Raw genomic sequence first — 26,898 nt, forward strand, 5'->3', positions numbered from 1 at the left:
TTTTTTTTTTTTTTTTTTTCAGGACTCATCAACTCCATGTCATGTCATTGTTTTCAATCTAGTTGTAGATGGTGCAGCTCACTGGTCCATGTGGGAATCGAACTGGCAACCTTGGTGTTATGAGCACTGTGCTCTAATCACTGAGCCAACCAGCTGCCCCTTTAAATTATATTTGACATTCAATATTATATGTTGCAGGTGTACAGCATAGTGGTTAGATATTTATATAACTTATGAGGGAAAGTCTTTTTGACAGATACAGGATTCTTATGGCTTTTAATTTCAGCAGTTTGAATATATCATTATTAATCTTATTAGGTTATTTATTTTTTTTGAGAACTTCTGGCTTTGCTTTTTGTCCAATTATATATCTGCTTTCTATTTCATTGATTTCTGCTTTTATCTTTTTTATCCTCACGGTTCAGTAGTTTCTTTTGTATATTCAGAATTGTGCAACCATAACCACTATCTATTCTAGAACATTTTTATGTCCCCTAGAAGAAACTCCATACATATTAGCAGCCATTCCCCACTCCTGTTCTTCAACTCTATCCCCACCCCAGCTCCTGGTGACTGCTAATCAATCCCGTCTATGGTTTGCCAATTCTGGACATTCCACTATAATGGAATCATATAATATGTGTGTGTGTGTGTGTGTGTGTGTGTGTGTGTGTGTGTGTATGTGTGGCTTAGTACAATGTTTTCAAGGTTCATCCATGTTGTAGCACGTATCAGTAACCCACTCTTTTTTATTGTCAAATAATATTTCATTCTATGTATATACGACATTTATCAATCCATCAGTTGATGGACACGGAGGTTGTTTCTATTTTTGGCTAGTATGTATAACACCATAATATCCACAATAACATTATGAATATTTACCAGAGTTTTTGTGTGAATATGTTTCCATCATTTCTATTGGGTATATAACTAGGATTGGAATTACTGGATTGTATGCTGTTCTTAACATTTTGAGGAACTGTACAACTGTTTTTCTAAAGTGACTTCATATTACATCCTTACCAACAATGTGAAGGTCTCAAGTTCACCACATCTTTGTCAACACTTATTGTCTCTCTTATTTGGGCATCCTAGTGAGTGTGAAATGGTATCTTGTGGTTTTGATTTTCATTTCCATCATGACTAATTATGTTGACCATTTTTATGTTTATTGGCCATTTGTATTCATTTTGGGAGCTATATCTCTTTGAATCATTTGCCCATTTAAAAGTGTATTTCTATATTTGAGTTATGAGTTCCTCATCTATTCCAGATGCTTTTCAAATGTTTTTCTCCCATTCTATTGGTTGTCATCTCCCTTTCTTGATGGTGTCCTTTGAAACGCTATGGTTTTAAGTATGCTGTCCAATGTATCTTTGTTGTGTTTTTGGAATTCTAAAAAACCATTGCCTAACCCATGGTAGTGAAGATTTATTTCTATGTTTCTTCTAGGAACTTTATAGTTTTAGCTCTGACAATTCGATTTCTGATTGATCAATTTCAAGTTAATTTTTGCATATGGCATGATGTAAGAGTCCAAATTCGTTTTTATTTGTGAATAGTTCTCTTTTATCTTATTATTTACTTCCTTTTATTAACTTTGGGTCACTTGATTTTGAGATGAAGCTTAGCTTTCCAATTTCTAAACCTACTTTTCTAATATATTTATTGAAATCTATACATTTCCCTCCAAGCATCGTTTTAGTTACATCCCACCATTTTTGCTATGTCCTTTTTTCATTATCATTCGGTGAAAAGTATGTTCTAATTCCCATTTCAAATTTTTTCAACTCTTGGGCTATTCAGAAGTGTGCTGTTTAACTCTAATCTTTTGGGGATTTTCTAGACTTGCTTTATGGCCCAGTATATAGTCTATCTTGGTAAGGTACCACATGTACGTAAAAAGAAAAGGTATCTGCTGTTTGGTGTGGCGTTCTACATCTGTCAGGTCAAGCTAAGGTCCCAGTCATGCCACTCATGTGAGTAAAGACACCTCCACAGTCTCCCAGCTGAGCCTCCAGAATGAGAAACTGACAAGCCATCCCCACTGTGCTCTGTTCAAACTCCTCAGCCACAGAATTTGTAAAATGATTGTTTTATGCCATGAAGTCTTGGGATGGTTTGTTATATAACAATAGTAAGAAAAAATACTTGTTTGTAGGTTTAAACATAGGCTGAATGTTTATGAGAAAAAAAATCTATGCTTTTTCATAATCCTAATGGAATTTGGGACTCAAGTTAGAGAATTAAGAAAATTAATTCTAGCTCAATGTATGTGCATCTCATATACATTTAAAAGTAGACTAACCCAAAAATGGACATTTTATAGCTGCAATTGTAGCTAGAATTCACACTCCTGAATATAAAATTTTACCAAGTTATACATAAAATGTTGTGCACTATTCCCTATGCTAAAATCTACTTATTATAATGTGTCTATAAAAATAAAACAATATCCAAACAGATTCACAGAGGAAATACATACTCAATTATACTGCTGAAGGAAGTGCAGTTGTGAAATTCCCAAGAGGCACTCAACAATTGCCTGCCTTAAAAGTGAAGCAGTGTCTCTGGTTATTCCCATTTCAAATTGCTGGGCCACAGACCTCTCAGAAGAAAGTAAATCTCTCCCTGAAATAATCAGGATGGGGCTTCTGTGTCTTTGTCCACTGGTCCACACAGCTGCCACCCAGGTTTTAGTGCTTCTGGCGCCTGAGTTACAGAGCTCGTAGGTAAGCGTAAGGTTTAGTCTCCTTTTCAAAGTGGTGTACGAATCCATTAGGCATTTTTCCTGTGTTGTGCTGGGCAGAGATGTTTAAAAGAATGTATTTATTCTGAGCCTCCATTGTTAAAAAAAAAAAATAAATGCATGGGTACATTAAAGAAAAAAAGTATTTATTTAGGCCATCCACTAGGATTGTAATAAATAATGCAATATACTAATGTAATAACAGATGTTTTCATGCATTTATCATATTTATAAATTTACAAGAAAGCTGGCTTACAGGGCTGTTGGGACAAATTTAGAAGAATATTTGGCAACACAGTGAAAGTTAAATGTGAAAACTATCAAACATACTCTTTCCTATCATTTTTTTTTAAACACATCCTCTATTGCTGAATAAATGCTAATGTTCCTTTATAGTTTCATTTTATAAACATGCCTGAGCTAAGCCAATTGTCAAAAGATCCAAGTTGATAATGTGTTATTTATCGATATTTCTAATGGAAAACAGATTTTAGAAAAATAAAAATGAAATCTTCTGCATTTCAATGTGGAGGCTGATATACTGCAAGCCAGAATCATTTAAAAAATAAAATATGCCTGAATGAAATAAAACCCCAAAGTAGAAGTTTATAAATAGTAACTTTGATACTCAGTATACAAATGCTATAGTACGATGATGTTTATAATTGACCAATTATCTGACTGCAGTAAATGGTGAACTTTGAAGCTTAATTTTTCTAGTAAATTTCACACAGTTAAAATAGGGTAACCTTTAACATAAATAATTTAAACATATCGTATCTTAAACACTGAAAATGTGTTATGTTATTTACAATTAAGCAGTGATACCAGTGTATAGCCAATCGCCTCTTGAATCCCTCTTTCAATATCTGCTATTACAATCTTCCTTATAAATACTTATGCAAATCAGTTTAGTGAAGGAGAGCGATCTGTGGTCCAGAGTAATTCGATGTATGGCCATTTGGTTTGGAGACAGCGTTTAATAGGGGTGTCATCTGTTTGTAGCATGGGATCTTCAAAACCCATAATAACAGCAGTCCCTTCCACATACATTACCTGTTGAACAAAATAAATCCACTAAGGTCAATCAATATTCTTAGCACATTTTTGAGGGCTACAAAAATTTTTGTAGGCTAGCAAAAATGTGTTGGATATTGTTTCATATGGAACTTTACATCTAATTTTATGATAGAAATTATAAGCCAGATATCTATTTACTAATTGTGAAAATAAATTTGGAAACAAGATAGTGACACACATTTTAATGGCTAGGTTACCAGTTGATTTTTAGATTTTAAGTTCAAGACTTAAAAAAAAGCAAAAAAATCCCCCGTTTCTTTCTCACAAAACAAAAAATTGTTCAAATGACATATACCACTTAGAAGAGATTACATACTTTATACAGTTCCTACCATTTTAATACCGAGGCACTCAGACGGTCCTGCTGCCTCACAAAATGAAAAGCTATAATAGAAATATAGCTCTATATTCTGAGGAGTTAGTTTTCTTATTTCAATTTAAGCATTGAATCTCCAGAGCTGAAAGCAATTTGGATGTCTGAAATTTGCTATGTGTTGTATTAAATACTCTGGAAATGCTCTTCAAGAGTGTACTGCAAGAAAAATCAGTGAGAAAAAATTAAAAAGGCTGTCAGGACTAAAACAAAAATAGAAAGGCTGATACGTAAAACTAACCAGGTACTTTATATGCAGTGACAATGATCACATCAAATATAAACTGGCAGGTGGGTGTCAGAAAGACAATTTACGATACAAATCTTTTAAAAGTATCTATGAAATAACTTACTTAAACTAAACACTAACTCATTATAAGGGCTCACTGTGCACATTAAGCCATTTAGTCTTTACTTTCTTTTTGTCCAATACAATACAAAGTGAAATTCCGATCGTATAATTTAAAAGGAACAGATCTAGACAACCTTTTTCTGAAGTATGTATACTGGGTTTTAGATACCCAACGGCTGATACACATGATTGTAATTATGTTCTTCCAATATAAAAGCCATAAACTATTTGACTAAAGAACTGAAACAACCTTATTAGCCTTAAATAGGAGTTTCCTTAAAAACACATTAAATATAGGAATAGAATATGTTATATTAGGTCAGATGATTTGGTTTCATGAATCTACTTCTTTTTTTTGAGGAAGCTCTAAAGATTTTAAAGTGAAATACATTGTTTTCATCTTTGGTTAATCATTAGTTTCTAGTTTTGATGAAATGAATTTACTATTAAAAACTAAAACTCATGCTTTTCAACTCCAAGTAAAACTTCCTTTTCTGAAAAATCGTCCACAAAGACTGTAACTTGGGGTACGCTAATTAGAAGGTAAAGACAGGACCTACAGTCCCTGCCATGGGCACAGCACTGTGACCCGGCTCTGTGGCCTGAGCGCTGCTGGGTCACGCTCCCTCCCACCTGGCCGGCATTCTCCCTTTGTCCGTTCCCTCAGATGTTTTAACAGTACCTCAGGTAGTGGTCTGCCATATTCAGCTCCTGAGTAACTTCCAAACATTACACGTCTGCAACTTAAGGGCACACATGCTTTGCTTTATAGTTTTTACATACTATTGTCATGTTAATATTTCATCTTTGGTTTCTGATCTTTATGTTGGTAGGTCAGATGCTTATCATGAGCCTGATTTCAAAATTTACTATATACAGGTAGCGTAGTCAAGCAGACCAAGGACAGGAATGGGAATCAGGAACTCAGTTCCACTTACTGCTCTGCCAGTGACTTCCTGTGTGACCCGGGTAAGTCACCTAATCTCCCTGTCTCAGATGCCTTGTCTGTAAAATATGCATAATATTTGACCACGACCGTGTGTAGGTGGATATTAGTACTGTAAAGTACCTCCTATTCCAAGGCTATGTAAAATTTCAAAACACAGATGAAGCTCTGAGTAACACATATTAGGAAATAGCACCCAAGTTTTCTTATTGACAATTTATATGTTTTTGCTATCTATACCAGTAACTGCTGTGTGAAAAGACCTTTAGATCTAATTTAATAAAACCTCTAATTTATATTCTATTAGACTGAAACTTTTATTTTCATGTTTATTTGTTCTAATTAGAATTATGTATTTAGTGAACACTATGATCTATTTTCTGTAGCCATTCTCAATTTAGATATTTGTGAAACCAGCATGGTTATTTCAAGTGAAAAGGCTATGCTAGGCCCTTATTCCTTCTAACATTAGCTATATCTTCTGTGACTGTTACTTGAATAAATACAAACATAATAGCTATATCGTTAGTGTTGACAAAGCTGATAGTTGATCAAAAAGGATGAATCAGTGAGACCAATTCTTGAACTAAATCAGGTGAGTACAGTGGAATCACCTTGGTGCCTCTGTCAACGAATCACTCTCAAGGGACAGCAGCAAAGCACAGTGGGTAAGCGTGCAGGCTCTGAGGCAGACTACTGAAGTTTCAGCCCCAGCTCTGCCCTTTCCTGGCTCTTTGACCTTAGCAAGTTGCTTACCTCTGGGCTTCCTCTACTGTAAAAGGCGGGTATACAGGCCATACTTACTTCATAAGGCGGAGTGAAACTTCAGATAAAACACAGTACCTCATACAATTCCAGGTAAATGCTCGCTATTATGGTTATTAATTTAAATCCTTCAAAATATTTTTCTCAAAAGTCTATTAACCCTTTCTTCACTTAAATGGAGCAGTAACTTTGGCCGGATGACATGATAATGTTGATTTAGTAATAGCTACACAGCCAAGGGTGACACCATGTATGTAGATGTAGTTATTTTGTCAAAGTACAACTGTTTCCATGTTTCCCCGAAAATAAGACCTAGCCAGACAATAAGCTCTAATGCATCTTTTGGAGCAAAAATTAATATAAGACTGGTTATATTATATATTATGTTATGTTATAACCGGGTCTTAGTAAAATAAGGCTGGGTCTTATATTAATTTTTGCTCCAAAAGATGCATTAGAGCTGACTGTCTGGCTAGGTCTTATCTTCAGGGAAACACGGTACTCCAAAATCCGAACAAAGATCTCACTGAGTATCATATACTGGTTAAACCAAAATATGACCACTTCTGAAATACACTGTAATAGTAAAGAGACTCCTGGAATAATCTCCTTAGGTAGCAATTTTGTGGGAATCAAACATTGTAATATATTCATATATTTATTTTACCAACCCAGGTGAAGACACATTACTATGGGAATGAATTATCATACCTTTTCATTATAATTGGATTGCTTCAGTCCATTGTAGTGGTAGACAGTGAAAGACTCTGGACCACTGGAGCCCTATTATAAAGAAAGTACTATTAAAACTTTAAATTATATCTTTATATCAGGCAACTGATAATTAGTGATCGAAAGTAAAATGTAAGTTTCTTCAATCTTTATCCTTTGATGGGGAAATCATTTGATAGCTGCATAAACCTAAGTTTCTTGCTTTAACTACCAGAAAATATAAAACCTGAAACAGTTGCTTCTGGGGAAGAGACTGGAAAGTGGGGAAGTGCTGACTTTTCTTAGATATCCTGCACTACTTACTTTATTTTATAGTTTTACCTATGTGCATATATAACTTTCTTTTTTTAAAGAACAAGTTTCTAAAACACATAATCAGGGCTTAGATTTTAATAACATTCAATAAAGAAAGGATATTGTATAAATCATTATACTAAACTTCCAGAAAAACTGACCATGTTATTCCTACTGTCTTAATCTTGGTTCTCAGTTAGCTAAAGATCAAGTTCAACTCTCTTAACCTAGCACTCAAGGCCATTAATGGTCTGGCCCCACTGATTTCCCTCAGGGCCTGTGGCTGTCTTCCTGCCATATCCAATTGATACAAGGACAGGAATGTGACTTTGCTGGGCCACCATCCCTCCTTAGATTTTTTTTCCAATTGAAACTAAGGGAAGAGAGCTGCTGGCAACTGTGGGTGTAGCTTCAGGTTCCTAGAGAAAGACAGGCTGAGAAAATGTAGCTACTTTGGAGAGAGGAAGGACAGATGATGGAGAGACTACGCCAGTCTCGGAGGATCCTCGGGTGGCTTCTGCTACTTGCGTCTTGAAATCCGGAGCTACTCCTTCCAATGCATAGCTTTCCCGCCCACTTAAATCAGTTCAGGCTGGGGTTCTGTGATTTGCAACCAAGAATCCTAAAACACAGGCCCTAATCTACCTTTTCAGTCTTATCTGCAACTACTCACTTTTCTGAATCCTCTTAGCCAAGCATACTACTCATTTTCCCATGAAAAGACGTTTTGTTGTTGGCTCTTTGCACATTCATGGCTGTTTTTACTCCTCTCTCAAATGCCTTTCTCTCACCCTCTTTTCAAGACCTGGTTCAAACCTTGCTTTTTCTGTCAAGTTTCTCTTGAACACACTAGTTGGGACCTTAATAATAACAATTGTCTCAAAAATTAATTTGGGAACAAATCATACACTACTTTGTATCATCTCTTCAGTTATTTTGAAAGATTGTTTAAATTTTTAACTTTTTAAACTTTTCATTCTTGTATTCCCAACTAAAATCCAAACTGTCATAATTTTTTTTGTATCCTACTCAAAATACTTCACAAAAAACAGAAAAATCAGTAATTTATTCAGTCATTTCCTTAATTATATACATGAGTGAATGCAATTAGTTACTTAGATAATCTGGCTGTTGAGTTTCAGAGTTAATATACTTTAACTTACAACAGAAATATTTACTATAATTGAATACAATTTATATTCTCTAGTTCCGGTCATTAACACATACTGAAATATCAAAAGGCAGTGTAACACAGAGGGAAAGTGCTTAGTCTCTAGGGTTCGGTGACCTATGCTGGACTCCTGAATCAGCCACTTGCCAGCTGTATGACCGTGAGGAGTTTCTCAAATTCTCTACTCCTCAGTTTCCTCATTGCCAAAATGGGAGAAAAATATTACCTAATTTATAAGGCATGGTAGTAGCTGCTTCTGCTGTTCTTATTATAAACAAATTGCCTTGAAATGCTTATGAGTATTCCCAGTCCCCTCCACTCCCCCGCCTTATAGCAAAGAAATGCTCTTCCATAGCACCCATTTTAAGCCTTTGTAAAGACTATTGAAGTTAAATATTTTTCTGGCTGTCCTTCTGATTGATGTTTTGTCACTTAATGTGTTCCTAGTTGATTGTTTACTGAGTGTCACTATATGGGTCTGTTAGGTACCAAGAAATATATGAATAAGGGCCAAAATGAGTGATAGAGTCATTTTACACTCTGTGACTACAGAGAAAGGACATCAGTGGTGTTGGCTATGATCAGAGAGGTCTGAGCTCTTACAGGGTGTGAATGTGACAGGTCTTCCGCTAAAGCAGTTGGTCTCAAACTCTGGCCCCACCAGAATCCCCTAGAGGGCTTGTTCAAACCAACTGCTGGGCCCCACCCCCAAAGCTTCTTATTTCTTAGGTCTGAGGAGGGCCTGAGAATCTGCATTTCTAACAAGTTTCTTGGAGACCACACTTTGAGAACCCACTGCTCTAAAAGGAACCAAGGGTAGGATCATGTGCTTTGGTTGAAGAAAATGCAGGAAGTACACAGGGGTAGTAACGAGCTCAGTCAGGTTTAGATGCAGTTTGTTCAGAAGAATAGCAGGAAATAAGAAAGCAGGAAGAGATGAACTTGGCAGAACAAACAGAATAATGCAATGGAAGAGTATGTCATCTGTAAAAGAGAAGGGGACTAGAATTTTCTTTAATTACCTCAAAATTACTAAAATTAAAAAATTTCTTGAAGTAATAAGTTCTTGGAATAATTGTAAGCAGAATCATGGAATTAACTAAATATAAGATATATATTGCCAAAACAGTTGGTAACTAGCTCCCTTTGTTTGTATTTCCCAGCCATTTTTCAAAATCTTCCTAAAATTAAAAACAAATATCTTTTTATTTCCTTAATAACTAAGAAACCAGTATTTCTATAACACGTCTTGACAGCATCCTTGAAATAAATTAAAAGTAAAATTGACACTGTTTTCGCAAAAAAGTTTTAAATGCTATAATTTATTAAGCATTTATTAAGATACCTAAAACAGTATTAGATTACAAAAAAGAACTTTTCAAAAACCCTAGAAGTTGGAGAGTGTGACCAAATAGGACATCACAATCCACAAGTCTTGCTAATAATGTCAGAAATAAAGAATCTATTTTTAATGAAGCATTCACCAAAAATTTAAAAAGTCTAATAGCTATATTATGATATTCTTAATTACTTTTTGAAATTTCCCTCACTTATTTTCTTTACTCATAGTAACTATAACAGATGGATACTGGTTTAGAAAATATGGGTCCTTCTTTTTTTAATTCTCAAGGTTAAATGTTAATATTGTCTACTCTGTTCAAGATAATTTAAATCTGAGACATCAAATTAACAATTTTATCTTGACATTTTCCCTGTATCATTTTGTTACAATTTTTCTGCTTGACAATACATCTCTTTTATCATAGAGATGGGAATAGACATTGGCATTTCTATTAAAACAATGAACTTTAAACTATGCTGATATCTGATGAAATGATTATGATATACCTAAATAATTTGGTTTATGGTAAATGTTCCATTCAGAGAAGAAACACAAGAGAAAAGACAGGTGTAGGCCACAGAACTGGCTTGCCAGTGACAAACGTAACTCAAGAGGTCACTAACACAGATTCATGTCTTACTGGGCTCCAATCAAAGCCCAGTGGAAGACATGTCCCAACATGAATAGCACAGCTATTCAAAGGTTCTTCTTGTACTCAACTAAAATTCTCCTGGAACTCAGGTTCACTAGTAGGAGCTCCCACCACATACAGGCTCCTTTATCTTCTCTCTAGTATTTGGAAAGTTCTAAAAAGATACATACCAATCTATTAACACTAGTGAGCTGGAAAGGGAAGGAAATAGGAGTGGAAGTGGATAAATAGAATCTTTCTCTTTTGACTCCCCATACTTCTGAATTCTGTCCTTCCTATAGAAAAACAGTGTCATTACGTGTACATAGCGGTACACTGTCTTCCACCACTCCTCTCTCCTGGAGTCTGTATTCCTGGACTGGAACTCACATGTCCTTCTGTCCTCTCTGTATGGCAAAGTATGCACATGATAATGCATATCTACATGTTAGCACATTTTTAATGAGTAGGTAAAAATGCTGAAACAATCACAGATGGTCATTCTCACAGAACAAAACAACAAATAGATTTCTTCAACTATGTTACCTGGTCAGGAAAAAATTCTTGAAGAAATGGACCCAATAATATGATTCCTAATCCTTCTGGATCTAATTTATTCTTCATGATACTTATACTGTGGGGAGAAGAAAAAAGAAAAATACTGGATACCAAAGGAAAAAAAAGCTTATTTTTCTTCTTTCATGACTAAATTACTGGTACTATAACACTTGGACTGCCAAAAATCCAAAGAGCTGTTCTTTTTAGCCTCTTAATGACAAATACACAGGAATGACATCTAATTTGCCAAAACTTGGTTATTTTTAAACCAGAATAATCTGTTACTATTTAGAATTTAAATTATGACGATGACTTCAGAATATTGTTCCTTATTAGGTAAAGTCATTTAAAAACCTAGGCTTATAAACGCAGGCTTATCTCCCAAAGGCAAACTCTCTCTGCTTCATAGGTATGCCTAAATTTAACAATCAGATGAGGCATTTAACTTAAAAAAAGTGTTTATTTTAAGCTGAAGGAGAAAAACAAACAGTCAGAAGGCAGTGGTACATCAGATAATCAAAAACATCTCCTTTATAAAAATGTACTTTCAAGAACCAAATGGAGGCTTAAAATTCTTAGACAATGTAACTTGAAGGTGAAAGAGGTGAGACCATTCTCAAAGAACTAAAGTACAGTGAATTACAGCAAGTGGTATGTACTTTACTGTTCCAATAGCCCAAAGTGAACAGTGCTTTGCAGAGCTGGCTACCATTTGGGTGTAGCCAAGGCTGGTGAAAGGTGTTATGTATGACTAGAAAGAAGGCAGAGGAAAATAGACTGCACTTTGAAGAGTTTTAAAAATGAAAACTTTCTGAAAAGAAAATTTTCATTCTCCATGTTATTATCTAAACTATAAATACCAAGTTAAGTATCCCTTATTAAACATACAAAGGATATGATATTTAATAGGTCTGAGTAAGGCCAGGAGGTTATGGCATGAAACAAGTTAAGCTAGGGACCTTATCTAATAAATTAGATATTTAACACATCTAATTCATTAACCCTAAATTTTGCCCTGTTAATATGTGGGCCATCACAAATATGCTTAGACCAAAGTACAGAGTGAGTCTAACCTTTCAGCTACTTCTAGAAAAACAATCTAACTCAATTTTACTAACTTATAATTAAAGGTATGTTTTCTGATGAAGCAAGGAAAATTAAGTAGATGATGTATAGCTATCTATGTAACAATTTGAAAAAAAATAACAACTTTCTCCTTCTTCCTGTATTAAGAATTGTCAGTAAGTAAAATTAACTGACTTCAATTCTCTTTTGCAAATTAGAGTAATGAAAACAAGATGGTCTCCACTCGAAATCAGTTTAGAAGAAATGAGGTAATTACTATTATACCATTTATTGACTAGTTCAACAGTCTGAATTTCTCTTCAAGTTGGAAACAGTTATGTCTAACTGTAAAGAACGGATAACATCACAGCACTAGGTAGTAAGACTCAGACATAGTAATTCAGATGTGATTAGTTTGTAAATGTTTATATGTATTTTCATATTTTGGGACCAAAGACAATGACACAGTATTAATGTTAGGCAATACTTCAATAGTTTCAATATTGAAAAGCTATATTCTGTAATATTCTGGGTCACTTACAAAGGTTTCTGATCAGTACAGTGGTACCTCGGTTTTCGAATGTAATCTGTTCCAGAAGACCGTTTGAGTTCTGAAACATTCAAAAACAGCCAACAGCTAGGCCTCAGGATCTTGCACTCAACGGAAGCCTTGTGATGTGTTTGACTTCTGAGGCGTGTTCGAAAACCAAAGCATTTACTTCTGGGTTCACGGCATTTGTAAACCGAAATGTTCGTCAATGGAGACGTTCGAAAACCGAGGTACATACTGTAACTGAATCACTTTGATATGTTCAACGTCTTTAATCAAATGTTTTTAAGACAAAGTCAGAGGCCTACAGCTTATTTAAGCAGGACTATTAGCAATACAGACATTATACAGACCTCTCACCACTTTCACTGAAGCTGCTCAAGATGGGTAGGTAGAGAATTAAAAAAACAAAATTCTCACAGTGAGAAAAAACATTGTTTATTGACAAAAGACACACACACACACACTCACACACACACACACACTTAGCACTTTTTAAAAAGCAGGACGGTAAGTGCAGAGTGGGAGAGGAAGCCCATTTTAAGAATGTCAAACCTCTGTGATAACACCGAATGGTCTCATTTCTTCCTAAGTCTGGGCTTTATATAAAGTGTTAGGCTTTGTATATGCAGGTTTAGATTTTTATAAAAGTAAAAATGTGTATAATGTTTTAAATTCAATAGAATTTTTGAGTTGGTTAAATAGCGCTTCCTATGTACTTACTATTCAGGATCTGAAACAAGGTCCAAGGCTTTCATCACATCTTCTAGACGTGAATAAGGTATGAATCCATTATCTGGGGGAAAAAACAGGAACAAGTTGGAATAAGAGTTTACTTCAAGAAATGCTGTTATCGCTGACCAGATTCCAGCAAAAAATTACATAAAATGGATATGAAGAGTTAAAGAACAGCTTACTAAGTTTATTTTAGATACAGTGCCTATTATTGTTAGATGTTCCCTTTTATTAGTTTTCTTGGGCACATATGCAAAGATTTATTTTCAAGGTTCGTTTCTCATAAAAAAAAAATAATTACTAACAAAGAAACCTTAAAGCCAAATTATTTCTTAAATGGGCTTACAAATCTAAGTTTTTCTCTACTTAGTTATAACACATATTTAGTAATTCGGTATATTTTTCAATAAATAATGTGCCCCTTTAAATTCCCTTTAAGAAATGCATTTAGAAGAATTCTTTACCAATGAATTCCTTTCGTCACCATGTTATTTAACTTCTTGAAGAATGTTAATGATTCACTGTTATTTAGATAGCTGACAATATAAGAGCAAGAAAAGATATCCCTACAACAGCCTTGATTTAAATAAAAGCTGTAGATTTAATGGGAAAAAAATTAAAAATTAAAATGCAGAGTAGAAGCAAATGTTAAGCCTAGTTTATGGAAAATACTCCTTTTCTTGGGCTTGATGGGGAAATAGCTTTGGCAAATGGCCCAAACTCTGATGCTGCAACAGAACATGACACACGAAAAAAAACCTTGCAGGACAGTTTGAAATCACGGTTTCAAACAAGCAATCACAGTTTTATTCCCTTAAATGTACAGTTCTTCCACCCATTGACTCATTCCTGAAGGCTGCCTCAGCTTTAAATCAACTTCTAACACAATATCCTTTTCAGGGATTAGATAACTTAAAAAAAACAAAAGTCTTCTCATGGAGAACAAGATGTCCCAAAGCCTTGCTTCCATAATCTAACTGCAGAATAAAGTGTAGTTGCTCTTCCAGGATGTAGCATGTACTGTGTCCATCAGAAAGAAAATAAAGTAGTTACGATTATAAAAGGGTGTTTTCTTAAACCTTATAAGCAGATGTTTGCCCATTTGACTGGCCTTGACTAAAAGGCTAAGATTCACTCAGGGTAATTAAAAATGTACAGTTTTTAAAAGTGAAAGTTCAGAATAATTCCAATTTGCCAAGTTACCAATAGTTTGAAGTATAGGGAATAAAGAACGTGTTTTAAGATTTGTAAGCCTAATTTTGATGAGTCTGAAAGGTAGAAAAGGAATATTCGTTTTGTTTAGTCACAGACAAAAGTTCACCACGTCTAAATGTAAAGCCGGCTGTATTAGGCCACGAGCAGGCAGGACGGATGATCCGGAAAGGTTCCTGCATTATGGGCTATCACGTCTGAGCACGTCAACCTGACAGAAGCCGTGCGTGTTACTGTTCTCAGGAGCACTGAGAGGCGGGCAGCCTCGTCTCCTCATACCACGACCTGAGACTCAGCTCCCACCCCCAGGACGAGCTAATTGGCTGTACAAAGACACCACCAACAACCAGGAAAACAGCAAAGTGACTTTCTTAACGCAAACATGATTAACTTCAAGTTTAACTATTCCAACCCATGTTTAAGGTGCCTATGAGATGTACAACTTGTGAACATCTCCTGGGGTGCAACCATGACTTTAGTAAGTCCGTGACCCTACATTTTGCACATTGCAGTATTTGTACATTACACTATTTGAAAAGTAGAGATTCTGGTATAATTTTCTCAATACCTCAAAGATTTTTCGATAGACTTAAGATTAGAAGAGGAGATGTGGAAACTGCTTACCTGTTTGGAAACATTTATTTTGATGTTACTTTATCACTCCTATCAAGACAAATTCTTGATAAATTCTTGAAAAAGAACAGAATCATTAAGTCTAAAACCAAGTGGAACTTAGATCAGCTAGTATTCAGTCAACTGATTCCTTAGAGAATATGGAAATAGAGACACAATGATGACAAAGACCACAACAACAAAAAAACACACCAAAAAACAGCAGAGGAAATCTGAGTACAACCGGCTGACTAGTTAGCACACCTAAGAAGCACTAAATGACAAAGTAGAACTTGAATGCATGTGTAAATGAACCACATGAATATAAAATGGACTTTGACAGGCTTGAAAGCTCAGAAGAACAGGGAGGGGAGAACAAAAGGCACAGCAGTAGTGATGTAAGCAGCTACTGTGTAAATATTCAAATGCAGATAAATTGGTTTTAAAGCATTGAGAAGAGAGGAACAAAGCTGTTTGTTTCAAAATAAGGTTTTCTTTCTTTCTCTTTTTTTAAACCAGCAAAGGACTGCAAAGTGCCAAGCTCCTAGAGGGCGGGAGGAGGAATACCTCAATGCAAGTGAGTAGTGATGCAGGAGAGTGAAAGCCAGATGAGTTTGTGATTTCCTGGGTAAGAAAACCCTTTCATAATTGTGAAGAAATCAGAGCTGGACTTTAAGGAGAAAGAAGTACCGGTCATGGTTTTCATTCTGAAAGAACCTGGCAGGTCTCTTTTAAGTGAGGAACTAGTTAAAGCGGGTGCTGCTGGAAGAAAGCAAACATTAGGAATTAACAGAGGGCAAGAAACAGCTTGGGAGGAGACTGGGGGGGCCCAGCATTTGGGACTGTAACATTTTCAAACCACTGTAGGTGAAAGAGAGTCAAGTTGCCTGGGAATAGAAAAGAAAATCGAGAGCCAGTTAGGGAAATTTAATGCCATTCGTTCATTTAGTCAAATAATAGTTATTTGACTAAATAGTTGTTTTTCTAAAGGTTATATTATACTTTACCTATTATCAGTAAAACTTGAATAACATGTAACTACAATTTACTATAACTCTTAGTTAAAACATTTTCATGTTTCAGCTTTCCTTGGTCTCTGCCTCAGTATTACTACTGGTTTGCTCGACGGGCTCCCCAGTAGAGGAGGGGCTCCTGGATGGCAGATTCCACAGGTCCAGGGCCCACCACAGCGCTTGGCACAAGTACCTCACCTGTTCAATAACATCTGTTACATCTAATTAATCCGAATTTCAAGTTTCAACAAACCACGCTGTTCAGGCACCGTGGTTCAACCAAAAACACCTTCTGATGAAGTTCAGAAAGAAATGAGTAATTTATGGCCTGTCCTGCAGAACCACTTGTATTATGTGATGAAAAAAAAACAGTGATGACAACGCTACAGAAGGTGAAGCATGGCAGTGAGCAAAGGGAAGAAAGGGCAGCAGCAAAGGTATAGAGAAGAAAATTGCACCATTTAAAAGGAATAGAAAGACTGAATTAAACAAAGGGCAATTTCTAGAGAATGTCTAAGGACAGGTGTAATCTGAACAATCTATAACAAGTAAAATTTTTCTTCAAGTTTTGAAACAATGCAGCCCACTGAAATAATTCAGACAAAAGATGGCTCTCAATATATTTTAGCCATTTTACAAAAAGTATTAGTATTTAAAGGGCTTCTTTTAAATCAAAATAGTACATATTCCTTGCCTAAAATAGGGTTGCTACCTGAGATGTAGTTCTACAAGGCACAGGGAGAGAATAAAAGAGAAACAAGGAAACAAAACAAAAAACCTATTGTGTGTAATGTGAAAACCAGTGGGTATCATTTCAAATACCATCTACAGAGAATTCAGTATCTTTGGAGATTACTAAGATCTATGCCACATAGTTTTGGATTTTTATAAAACAACGATATGGTCAACTTAATGAGTACTGAAATAACCATGTCAAGTAGATATTACGTCATTTCGCAGATGAGAAAACGGATGTGGAACTTGCCGACATCACAGTTAATGAGGCCCAGACCTGGGACTCGAATCCAGGCCGCCTGACAACCAAGTGGAATGCTTTTACAAGTGACTTAAACTGTTGTAAAGTTGGTCTTTTCTTTTTTCTTTTTTTTTTAAATTAAAGTTTAGGCAGGGATTATCATTACCATTTTGTTCTTCAGGTTGGTTTTTTCTTAAGAACAAAATGGTAATGATAATCCCTGCCTATCTCCTAGGTTTAATGTAAGGTTTTAATGAGACAATACAGGTAAATTGCTTTATAAACAGTATGTTCCATGCAAAGCCAGACATTAATATTATGTTCATACAGGTCCCCACTTATAAATCAGGTTTATGTTTCAAAAGATCATTAATGAGTCACCCGTTTAGAGCAGTGAAAATGTTTCACAGACGCAATCCTAAGTGGTGATGAGCACGCACAGTCCATTTAATTCATCACAGGCCGAAAGCATGGTGCTGACAGTGCTATCACAGGTTCACCTCTCAGACACGGGTAGCAGCCAGGCCAGGCGCGAGATAGAAGCAAAAGTACTCGTGGGGACCAGAACTCAAGTTCTATTTTCTTCAGCTTCCCCGCTTGCCCCTAGGTCAATTATTCTACAAATATTCTAAAGAGGATGAAAAAGGAAAACTGTCCTCACACCAGTCTCTGATAAATGGGAAGTGAAACTACCCAGAAACTTGTAAGAACTGTTAGTTCTTCAGTGTTCTGAGAAAGCCTGATTTGTTTAAACCTTGAAACAAGAGCAGGCTCTATGTTTGGGGAAAAAAATCAAATTAGTAGATTAGCAGATTAGTTTCTATCTAAGTGACTGAAAAGACTAAAAATGAAAAACGATTCTGTTTTTAATCCTTCTTAGAGTGAACTATATATAGCTAAACCGTAACAGTGATATTCAGATGAAAAACTGCAGTTTATTTTCTGCATAAGTCACATATGGAAAGAGATATCTTTTCTGAGGTGGCTGAACAACTTTTGATTGCTTTCTCAATTCAGTTTGGAGTCTTGCTAAATTTTCATACACAATACTATATAGATGAAAACCATTTTATTTAATCAATAGTTTTCTTTCTCTAGTAAAAACAGAGCAAATTAATTTTAATATGTATCAAGATTCAATTCTGAAAAATTGTCAATGATTACAAATTGTTTTAGTATTGGTAATATAAGAAATTCTAACTTTCCTTATAAGTTGGTAAAAGAGAATAGTACAAGCCTGTTACTTCATTGATGATAAAAATTTTTTGCAAAACAAATATATTGTTTACGACAATGGTAGCCTACTGACAACTGTATCCTACTTCAAAAACTTTGGTTTTAGTATCTTTGCATTCCTGATGGATTGAAAAAAAATCATCCTTTTAACATCAGCTTTTTTGAAGTTCCGTCTCTTATGTTTATGAACACTTTTCCTTACTCTGAGAGCATTTCGTTATGCCTTTATTCAATAACAGTTATTATCATCTAAGATCTTCCGATCCTTTTCTTGTATGTTCCTATTCTCAAGAAACTCATTCGTTCAGTTTAAGTTTCAGTTCTAACATTTTCACCAATGACATATAGAGGTATCCAAAAGGCAGATTACACGAAACACGTGTTTGGTTTTGGAATGGTTTGTGGAGGTTACCCTGGAATAAGAGTACGCTTGATAGCATTATAAAGACCTGACTGGAAACTCTGGGAAGATGCCAGTCTATCAATCATGCCATCCTACATACAGGTAACCCCCGTGTAACACGGCACTGCTATAACATGGTTTCGCTCCAACACGGTTCTAGAATTGGGGAAAACCCTTGTACAATATGGCATCCTAGAACACAGTTTCACTCTAACACAGTTTGAGAATTAGAGAAATCCCTGAAAGGCACGGATCGGATCGTAGTAAGAGCTTTTAAGAGCAAAAAATATCTCACTCGAAATTAGGGAAATCCCCAAACAGCATGGCGTGCAATAGCTTTTAAGAACAAAAGATATCTCATTTGATATTAGGGAAATCTCCGAATAACACGGAATGTAATAAGAGCTTTTAAGAGCAAAAGATATCTCATTTGAAATTTTTCATTTGAGTGTGGATGTCGTATCAGATTTGACTGCAGAATTTTAAAATTTATTAGAATTTTAAATCCATTTTGTTTGGGAAGTATTAAGGTCAGAGGATGAAGATATTATGTCAAAAAGAAAACGCCCTCGGTTAATGGTGCTTAGTAGTGATGACGAACAAAACATTATTTAATACATATTAATATGTTATACTTTTGGTGAAAGTTGCTTTAATATAGTATTTAAAAAAATTTTTGGAACCCAACCCCATTTTTTATACTAGTTCTTTGTTTCATATAACAGATTCACGTAACATGGCATTTTTAAGGAACCTAACAACCGTGTTATATGGGGGTTACCTGTACTTCATCATAGACAATTCCATTCTGGAAGGATTTTACTGTATTACTCATACTGTAATTAATATTAGTATGGGTAGAAACATGTCCCCAAACAGAGCAGGCATTTACATATGTATGATCGCCACGTAGTGCTCTCCACTGGAATATGAGGTAGAGAAAAGGTGAGCCTCTAGTAGTGGGTTGGACAGCAACGATAAATATAAACCTTTAAAAAGTCCTTCAGAGGTTATCCCACAGGAAATTGCTCAACTCATCCTGTGAAATATACTTCTTTAAGACATAAATCCAAGCCTTCACCATTAATTTCCCTGGTTATCCCAGTAATCTCTTGCTTACAGCATCACTTCTCTTTAGTGAATGCTACAAGTTATTTTTCTTGTGCCTGTCTTTTGACTCAAGTCAAACACTGCTGGCTATTTCATGCATATAAACTGCTATCTCCTACCTGTGTTCATAGATACACATCATGTTCTCTTTTTTTTGCTTCCATTTGCCAATGTAATCCTCCCTCCTCAGGTGTTCAGGACAGCTCTCTGCCTACTCTGAGTTTACTCTAATGACATTTCTTTGACTCTTGTACTATTAACACCAATTTTATTTTCATATTAATTTGTTATAGGTTCTAAAAACTGTCTTTTATGAACTTTGACCCTTAGCTCAAATATATTAAAAACATTTAGGCATAGAAATGATTTATTTCCTATTTTTTTCCATCAAAGGATTCAAAGTGGCAAGAGAATGATGATGTTTATCATCCTCCATGACATAGTTCAATGTAATAATTCAGGTTAAAGCTGTTTATTTGTAATAAGGCTAATTTCATTCAGTTGTGGTACAATGTAAAGAGGAAAATCTCTTACTTCCTACCTAAAGTTTTAGAATGAAATGTAACCTAGAGTTTAAAAGATTATTCATTCCAAGAGGAAAGAAACATTTATGTTTCTTAAGTTAGGGAAAAAGCCCAGTGGAAGAAGTTAACTCAGTCAACTCACCAATATGAGCGCCAATTAAACTGAGGTGTAGAGAGAATGGAACTGACATAAAATACTTAGTATGTTTTAAGCACTGGGCAAGGTGCTTCCCACAACATTATTCATTTAATCTTCATAATGTCTCTAAGAAATAGGTGTGGTTATTCTCATTTGATAGAAAACAGATTTACAGACCTGAAAGTAATTAGCCTAAGCTTACACTGCCACTAAGTTGTAAGAGAAAAGATACATAGTTATGAGAAACATAACAGCATTTTGGTCAATTACAGACAGCATACGTGACCGTGGTACCGTAAGATTACAATGGAGTTGTAACACGTTACTCACACATCCGTGGTGATCCTGGTGGTGATCACTGCTCTGCCAGTCACATAAAAGTACAGTAGTGGGCAAGGCCATCTAGACTGGAGTAAGTACACTCTATGTTTGCACAAGGATGAAATAGCCTAACGACGCATTTCCCAGAATGTATCCCCATTGGTAAGTGGCACGTGACTATATTCCTAGAAGTTGTGTGACTCAGTTTTTCACAGATGAACAGAATAGATTCTCCAGACTAAAAAGTTTCAAGATAGAAAAAAGTGTATTCAAAAAGGAAACTGAATCCACCCGGGAATTCACAAGGATTTCACTGATTCAACAACTTTGGTTTCCACATGGAAATTCACAATGGAACTTAAAGCATGATGAGGTTTTAAAGTTATACTTGAAAAGTCAGTGACTTACCTATAGTTATAATTACCCAAGGACATACATGCAAAGGTGTCAAGAGAACCTAGCTAACAATGGACATTACAGTGATACTTGTATATATATGAACTTTTCAAAACGATCTTAGGTAAAATAACTAAGCTCAGGCTCAAAAGAGTCATAAAGATGATCTCTCTTATTCTTCTGTAACTTCCCGACACAATCAATTATATAGAAATATTCTGAGGAGTGACATCAGCAAGACGGTGGACTATGAGGCCCCAACGCTTATCTCTCACACGAAAAAACAAAACTAATAAACAACTCCAAACTGAAGAAAACGGCTCAGAGAAAGCTCTGGACTAAGCAGCAGCAGCAACCACCCTGCAGAGCTCAAAAACCAAGAAAGCCTGCATAAAAGTATAGGAAGCACGTGACCTGTGTCACCCCATTCCCGAGTCAAGAGCAGCTTGGTACCAGTGTCGGGACGGTTTTTTCCTGCAGGCACGGCTAGGAGCTCCATCCCCCTCCTCCTCCGATACTAATCGGAGCTGTCTCCAGCAGGCCCCGCTAGGAGCCCCATCCCCCTCCTCCCCCCATACATTATTGGAGATGTCTCCGGTGGGCCCCATAGTTAGAGGCCTCCCTGTCAAAACAATATTGAGTGATCACAGCTGCTACGGACGGACCTCCCCGGCACCCCAGCCAGATTTCCCCCCAACCCTATAAAACAAAGCGCCCGATCCCAGTAAGTGCTCAGTGTTTGGGAACAATCCCACTGAGCCCGCCGGGGTAATAAAGCTGTGTTCTCCCTGATCTCTGCGTGCCGCTTGAGTCTCTCGGTCCTCGCCACTTTTCCGCAACACCAGGAGTGACCAGGAGAACGCCAGCAAGCCTCATCTTGCTAGAGGTCGTCCACAGTCTTCACCAATGCTGATCCCAGCTGAGGGAGCTGCCCAGATCACCCCCTGATGGTGGATCTACACCCAGAGGCTGGCAGTGTTGCGACAGTGAGATGTGCCCTGAGGGTCCCCGTCACAGATGTGCTGTGATCTTGGGGATCGGGGCCCACATTCTGCCACCATGTGTGGGTGGGAGCTGCCAGTGCTTTGTGCTCTACCTCTGGCCCCAGATCCTGGCTACGTTCCACCATTACCAGGGCAGTGTCCGCCGCCCCGAGCCCAGCTCACTGGGAACTAGGTTGCAGCACTTACCCATCACTGCCAGGGGTGCTGCCACTGCCCTGACCCTAACCGCCTCCCCCGCCGGCGCCGGATGACAACTCTGACTCATCATTGCTGGGCTGTGCTGCCACTGCTCAAGGCCAACTGCACAGGTCCTGACATGCAGATTTAACAGATTACAATGGGGTCATGTTGCTACTGACCTGCGACTGCCACGCTGGAGCCAGACGTGAGACTTTGAGGACCATCCTCAGGCTGTGCTGCTTTTGCACCCTGGCCCCTGACCCCAATTCACCCTGTATCTTGTTATCTCGGCGATGTGCCACTGCTGCGTCCCGGCACACCGGCCAGAGTCATTACAGTGACTCTGTTCCAGTTCCATGGGATATGTGCACACGTGTCCACCCGCAGACACCAGTGCCAGAGCCACAGCAAGTGCACCTGCGCCCCAGGACTGAGGCAATGTGGTAGTTCTGCATGTGCCCAATCCTGGGACCCTGGCTCCGGCACTGCTCTCTGCCAGCACGGCAGACCAGGAGCCAAGAGGTATCCCTTCAGTTAGAACTTACTCCCATGAGCAAAAAAGAACAGAAAGACCCCAGCAGCCTTCACTTCCAAGGACCCCAACAGCCCTACCTCCCTCTGCTACACATAGGCCCTCCAGCTCCGAAATCTTGGCTACAGGAAACCCCTGCAGTATGGCCAAGGGCAACCGCAGCCACTGGAGCTGCACAAAGACTACACTGCTATGCCTTCTCAGTGCCACAGACCCGCACCCACTCAGCTGGTAACCTTGCAGCAACCTCCAGGTAAAAGACTATCTACTGAAGGCAACTGCAACATCAAGTGCTCGGACATCAATGCAAACGCATCAAAACCACAAAAAAGCAAGGAAACGTGACACCACCAAAGGAACACTGTAATTAAAACAAAAAAGACCCCAAAGAAATGCAGATTTGTGAGTTACTGAAAAGATAATTTAAAATAATTATTTCAAGGAAGCTTAGTGAAATTCAAGAGAACACAGATGGACAACTCAATGAAATTAAAAAGAGAAGTTTAACAAAGAAATAAAAATCACAACAAAGGACAGAAATTCTGGAGCTTAAGCATACAATGAATGAAATAAAAAAATCCAATAAGTAGCTTCAACAGCAGGATCAATCAGGCAGAAGAAAGATACCTTAAAGACAGATACCTGGATATTACTGAGTCAGAGGAGAATGAAGATATTAGAATGAAAAAAAGAGTGAAGAAAGCCTAAGTGAACTGTGGGGCACCATAGAGAAAAGGCATATCCATATCATGGGGGTCTCAGAAAGAGAAGAGAAGGAAAAAGGACATAAAATTTATTTAAAGCAATAACAGCTGAAAGCTTCCCAACTCTGGGGAGAGATATGGCCATTCAGGTATATGAAACTCAAAGATCCCCAAAGAGATTCAAGAAAAGATCTTCACCGAGACACATTTATAAACAAGCTCTCAAAAATCAAAGATAAGTAGAGAATTTTGTAAGTAGAAAGAGAAAAATATTCATCACATACAAGAGAATCTCGATAAGGCTGCAAGCAGATTTCTCAGCAGAAACCTTACCGGCCAGGAGAGAAAGGGAGGATTAAAACTATAAGATATATAATGAAAGTCACATGGTTAACCACATGGTGTACCCATAACAGATACACAAATGATAAAAAGAATCAAAGCAAAGAACTATAAAAACTCATAAAATCACAAAGACAGAGAAGAAAGGAACTACAGAACAACAAATCAACCACAAAGCAATTAACAAAATGGCAATCTTAAGTCCTTACCTGTCAATAATTACTCTAAATGTAAATGGTTTAAGTTCTCCAATTAAAAGACATAGTGTGGCTGAATGGATAAAAAAACAAAACCCAACTATATGCTGCCTAAAAAAGACTGACTCACACTTTAAGGACATTCAGGTTGAAAGGGAAGGGAAATAAACTCAGCTAAACTTTAGCTAAATAAACTCACCAAGAAGAATGAGGACTGAAATAAAACGAAATAATACATGAAAGGTGAGACATTACAACTGATACCACAAAAATACAAAGGCTCCTGAGCAGCTACTATGAACAATTGTATACCAATAATTTAGATAACCTAGAAGAATTAGATAAATTCTTAGAAATATACTACCTACCAAGACTAAATTATAATAATATAGAAAATCTGAACAGATTACTAGTAAAAAGACTGAATCAGTAATCAATCTCTCAGTACAGAAAACCTCAGGAACAGATGGTTTCTCTGGTGAATTCTATCAAACATTAACGAAGAATTAATACCAATCCTTCTCAAACTCTTCCAAAACATTGAAGAAGAGAGAATACTTTCAAACTCATTTTATGAGGACAGCATTATCTTGATACCAAAGACAGATAAGAATATTTCAAGAAAAGAAAATTACAGACCAATATCCTAGAAGAATATAGATGTAAAATTCCTCAATAAAATATTAGCAAACCAACTTCAACAGCACAAAGGATCATACACCACAATCAAGTGGGATTTGTTCCAGGGATGCAAGGATGGTTCAACAGACACAAATCAATCAGTGTGATATATCATTTTAATAAAATGAAAGAAAAAGATCCTATGATCATCTCACATGCAGAAAAAACATTTGACAAAATACAAAATTCTCTCATGATAAAACTGCTCAAAAATTTTGGTATAGAAGTAGTGTTCCTCAGCATAATAGAGGCCATATATGACAAACCCACAGCTAACATTATACTCAATGTTGAAAAGTTAAAATCCTTTCTTCTAACATCAGGAATAAGACAGGACCACTCTTGCCATTTCTATTCAACATAATACTGGCAGTCCTAACCAGAGCAATTAGGCAAGGAAAAGAAACCAAAGGCATCCAAATTGGAAAGGAAGAGGTAAAGTTATCTGTGTGTGCAGATAACATGATCTTATATATAAAAACCCTCATGACTACACTAAAAAAACTGTTAGAATAAATGATTTTAGTAAATGTTCAGGGTACAAAATCCACATACATATATCAGTTGCATTTCTATACACTAACAACAAATCATCTCAGAGAAAATTGAAAGTAATCTCATTTAAATAGCATGGAAAACAATGAAATAAATAAATGTCACTGAAATTTCACGAAATAGATGTAAGACCTATGTATTGAAAGCTGCAAGACATTGATAAAAACACAAATAAATGGAAAGCTATCCTATGTTCTTAAATTGGAAGAATATTATGAAAACATCCTTACTACTCACAGATATCTACAGATTCAATGCAATCCCTATCAAAATTCCCCAATAAATTTTAATAAAAATAATAATAGAAGAAAAAAAAAGAAAGGAAAAAAAATTTCAAAGTATTTTCCACAAAAACAGGACAAAACTATCCTAAAATTTGTTTGGAATCACAAAACACCCTGCATAGTCAAAGCAATCCTGAGAAAAAGGAACAAAACAGGAGGTGTCACACTCCTTGGTATGAAGCTATATTACAAAGCTACAGTAATCAAATACGATACATCCATAAAAACAGAGTCCTAGACCAGTGTTAAAGAACAGAGAGCCCATATAAACCTCCACATACATGGACAATTAATTTTTGACAAGGCACCAAGAACACACGATGGGGAAAGGAGTTTTTTCAATAAATGGTGTTGGAAAAACTGGATATCCACATACAAAAGATTGAAACTAGATCCTGATCTTACAGCATTCACAAAAATTAACCTGAAATGAATCCAAGACTTAAATGTAGGACTTGAAACTATAAAACTCCGAGAAGAAAACATAGGGAAAAAGATCCTTGTCATCAGTCCTGGCCATTGTTTCTTGGGTAAGACACCAAAAGCACAGACAACAGCAACTGAAATAAACAAGTGAGACTACATTAAACTAAAGAACTTCTGCAAAGCAGAACAAATAATAAATTAAAAAAGCAAACTAAAGAATAAGAGAAAATATTTGCAAACAATATATCTGATAAGGGATTAATATCCGGCATATATAAAGAATTCATAGAACTCAATAGCCAAAAGGCAAAAAAAACAATGGACCTGAATAGACATTTTTCTAAAGAAGACATACAAATGGCCAATAGCTATATGAAAATGTGCTCAATATCACTAATCATCAGGAAAATGCAAATCAAAGCCACAGTGAGGTAGCACTTTGCACCTGGTAGATTTTATCAAAAAGACAAGAGATAAATGTTGGTGAAGATGTAGAGAAAAGGGAACGCCTATACATTATTGACGGGAATGTAAAATGGTACATCTATTAAACAAAACAATATGAAGGTTCCTCAGATAATTAAACACTAAACTACCATATGATCTAGGAATTGCACTCCTAGATATATATTTGGAGAATTTGAAATCAGTAGTTTGAAGAGATCTGTGCATACCCACAGCCATTGCAACATTATTCATGATAGC

General features: G+C 36.4%; 1 protein-coding gene across 4 annotated transcripts in view; it reads right to left on the reverse strand.

Moving 5' to 3' along the window:
- Positions 1-2,877: 2,877 nt before the first annotated feature.
- The window catches only part of MINDY3 (MINDY lysine 48 deubiquitinase 3), an 85,742-nt gene continuing 61,721 nt past the window's right edge, over positions 2,878-26,898 (reverse strand). For all 4 annotated transcript variants that reach the window (XM_019746057.2, XM_074324803.1, XM_019746059.2 and 1 more), the window contains 4 exons: positions 13,335-13,407; positions 10,985-11,072; positions 6,980-7,051; positions 2,878-3,808 (listed from right to left, as the gene is read on the reverse strand). In XM_019746057.2, coding sequence (XP_019601616.1) covers positions 3,659-3,808; positions 6,980-7,051; positions 10,985-11,072; positions 13,335-13,407 — 383 coding nt within the window. In that variant the 3' untranslated portion in view covers positions 2,878-3,658. The remainder of the gene's footprint in view (positions 3,809-6,979; positions 7,052-10,984; positions 11,073-13,334; positions 13,408-26,898) is intronic.

Source organism: Rhinolophus sinicus, linkage group LG02, assembly GCF_036562045.2.
Source record: "Rhinolophus sinicus isolate RSC01 linkage group LG02, ASM3656204v1, whole genome shotgun sequence".
NCBI classification, from domain to species: domain Eukaryota; kingdom Metazoa; phylum Chordata; class Mammalia; order Chiroptera; family Rhinolophidae; genus Rhinolophus; species Rhinolophus sinicus.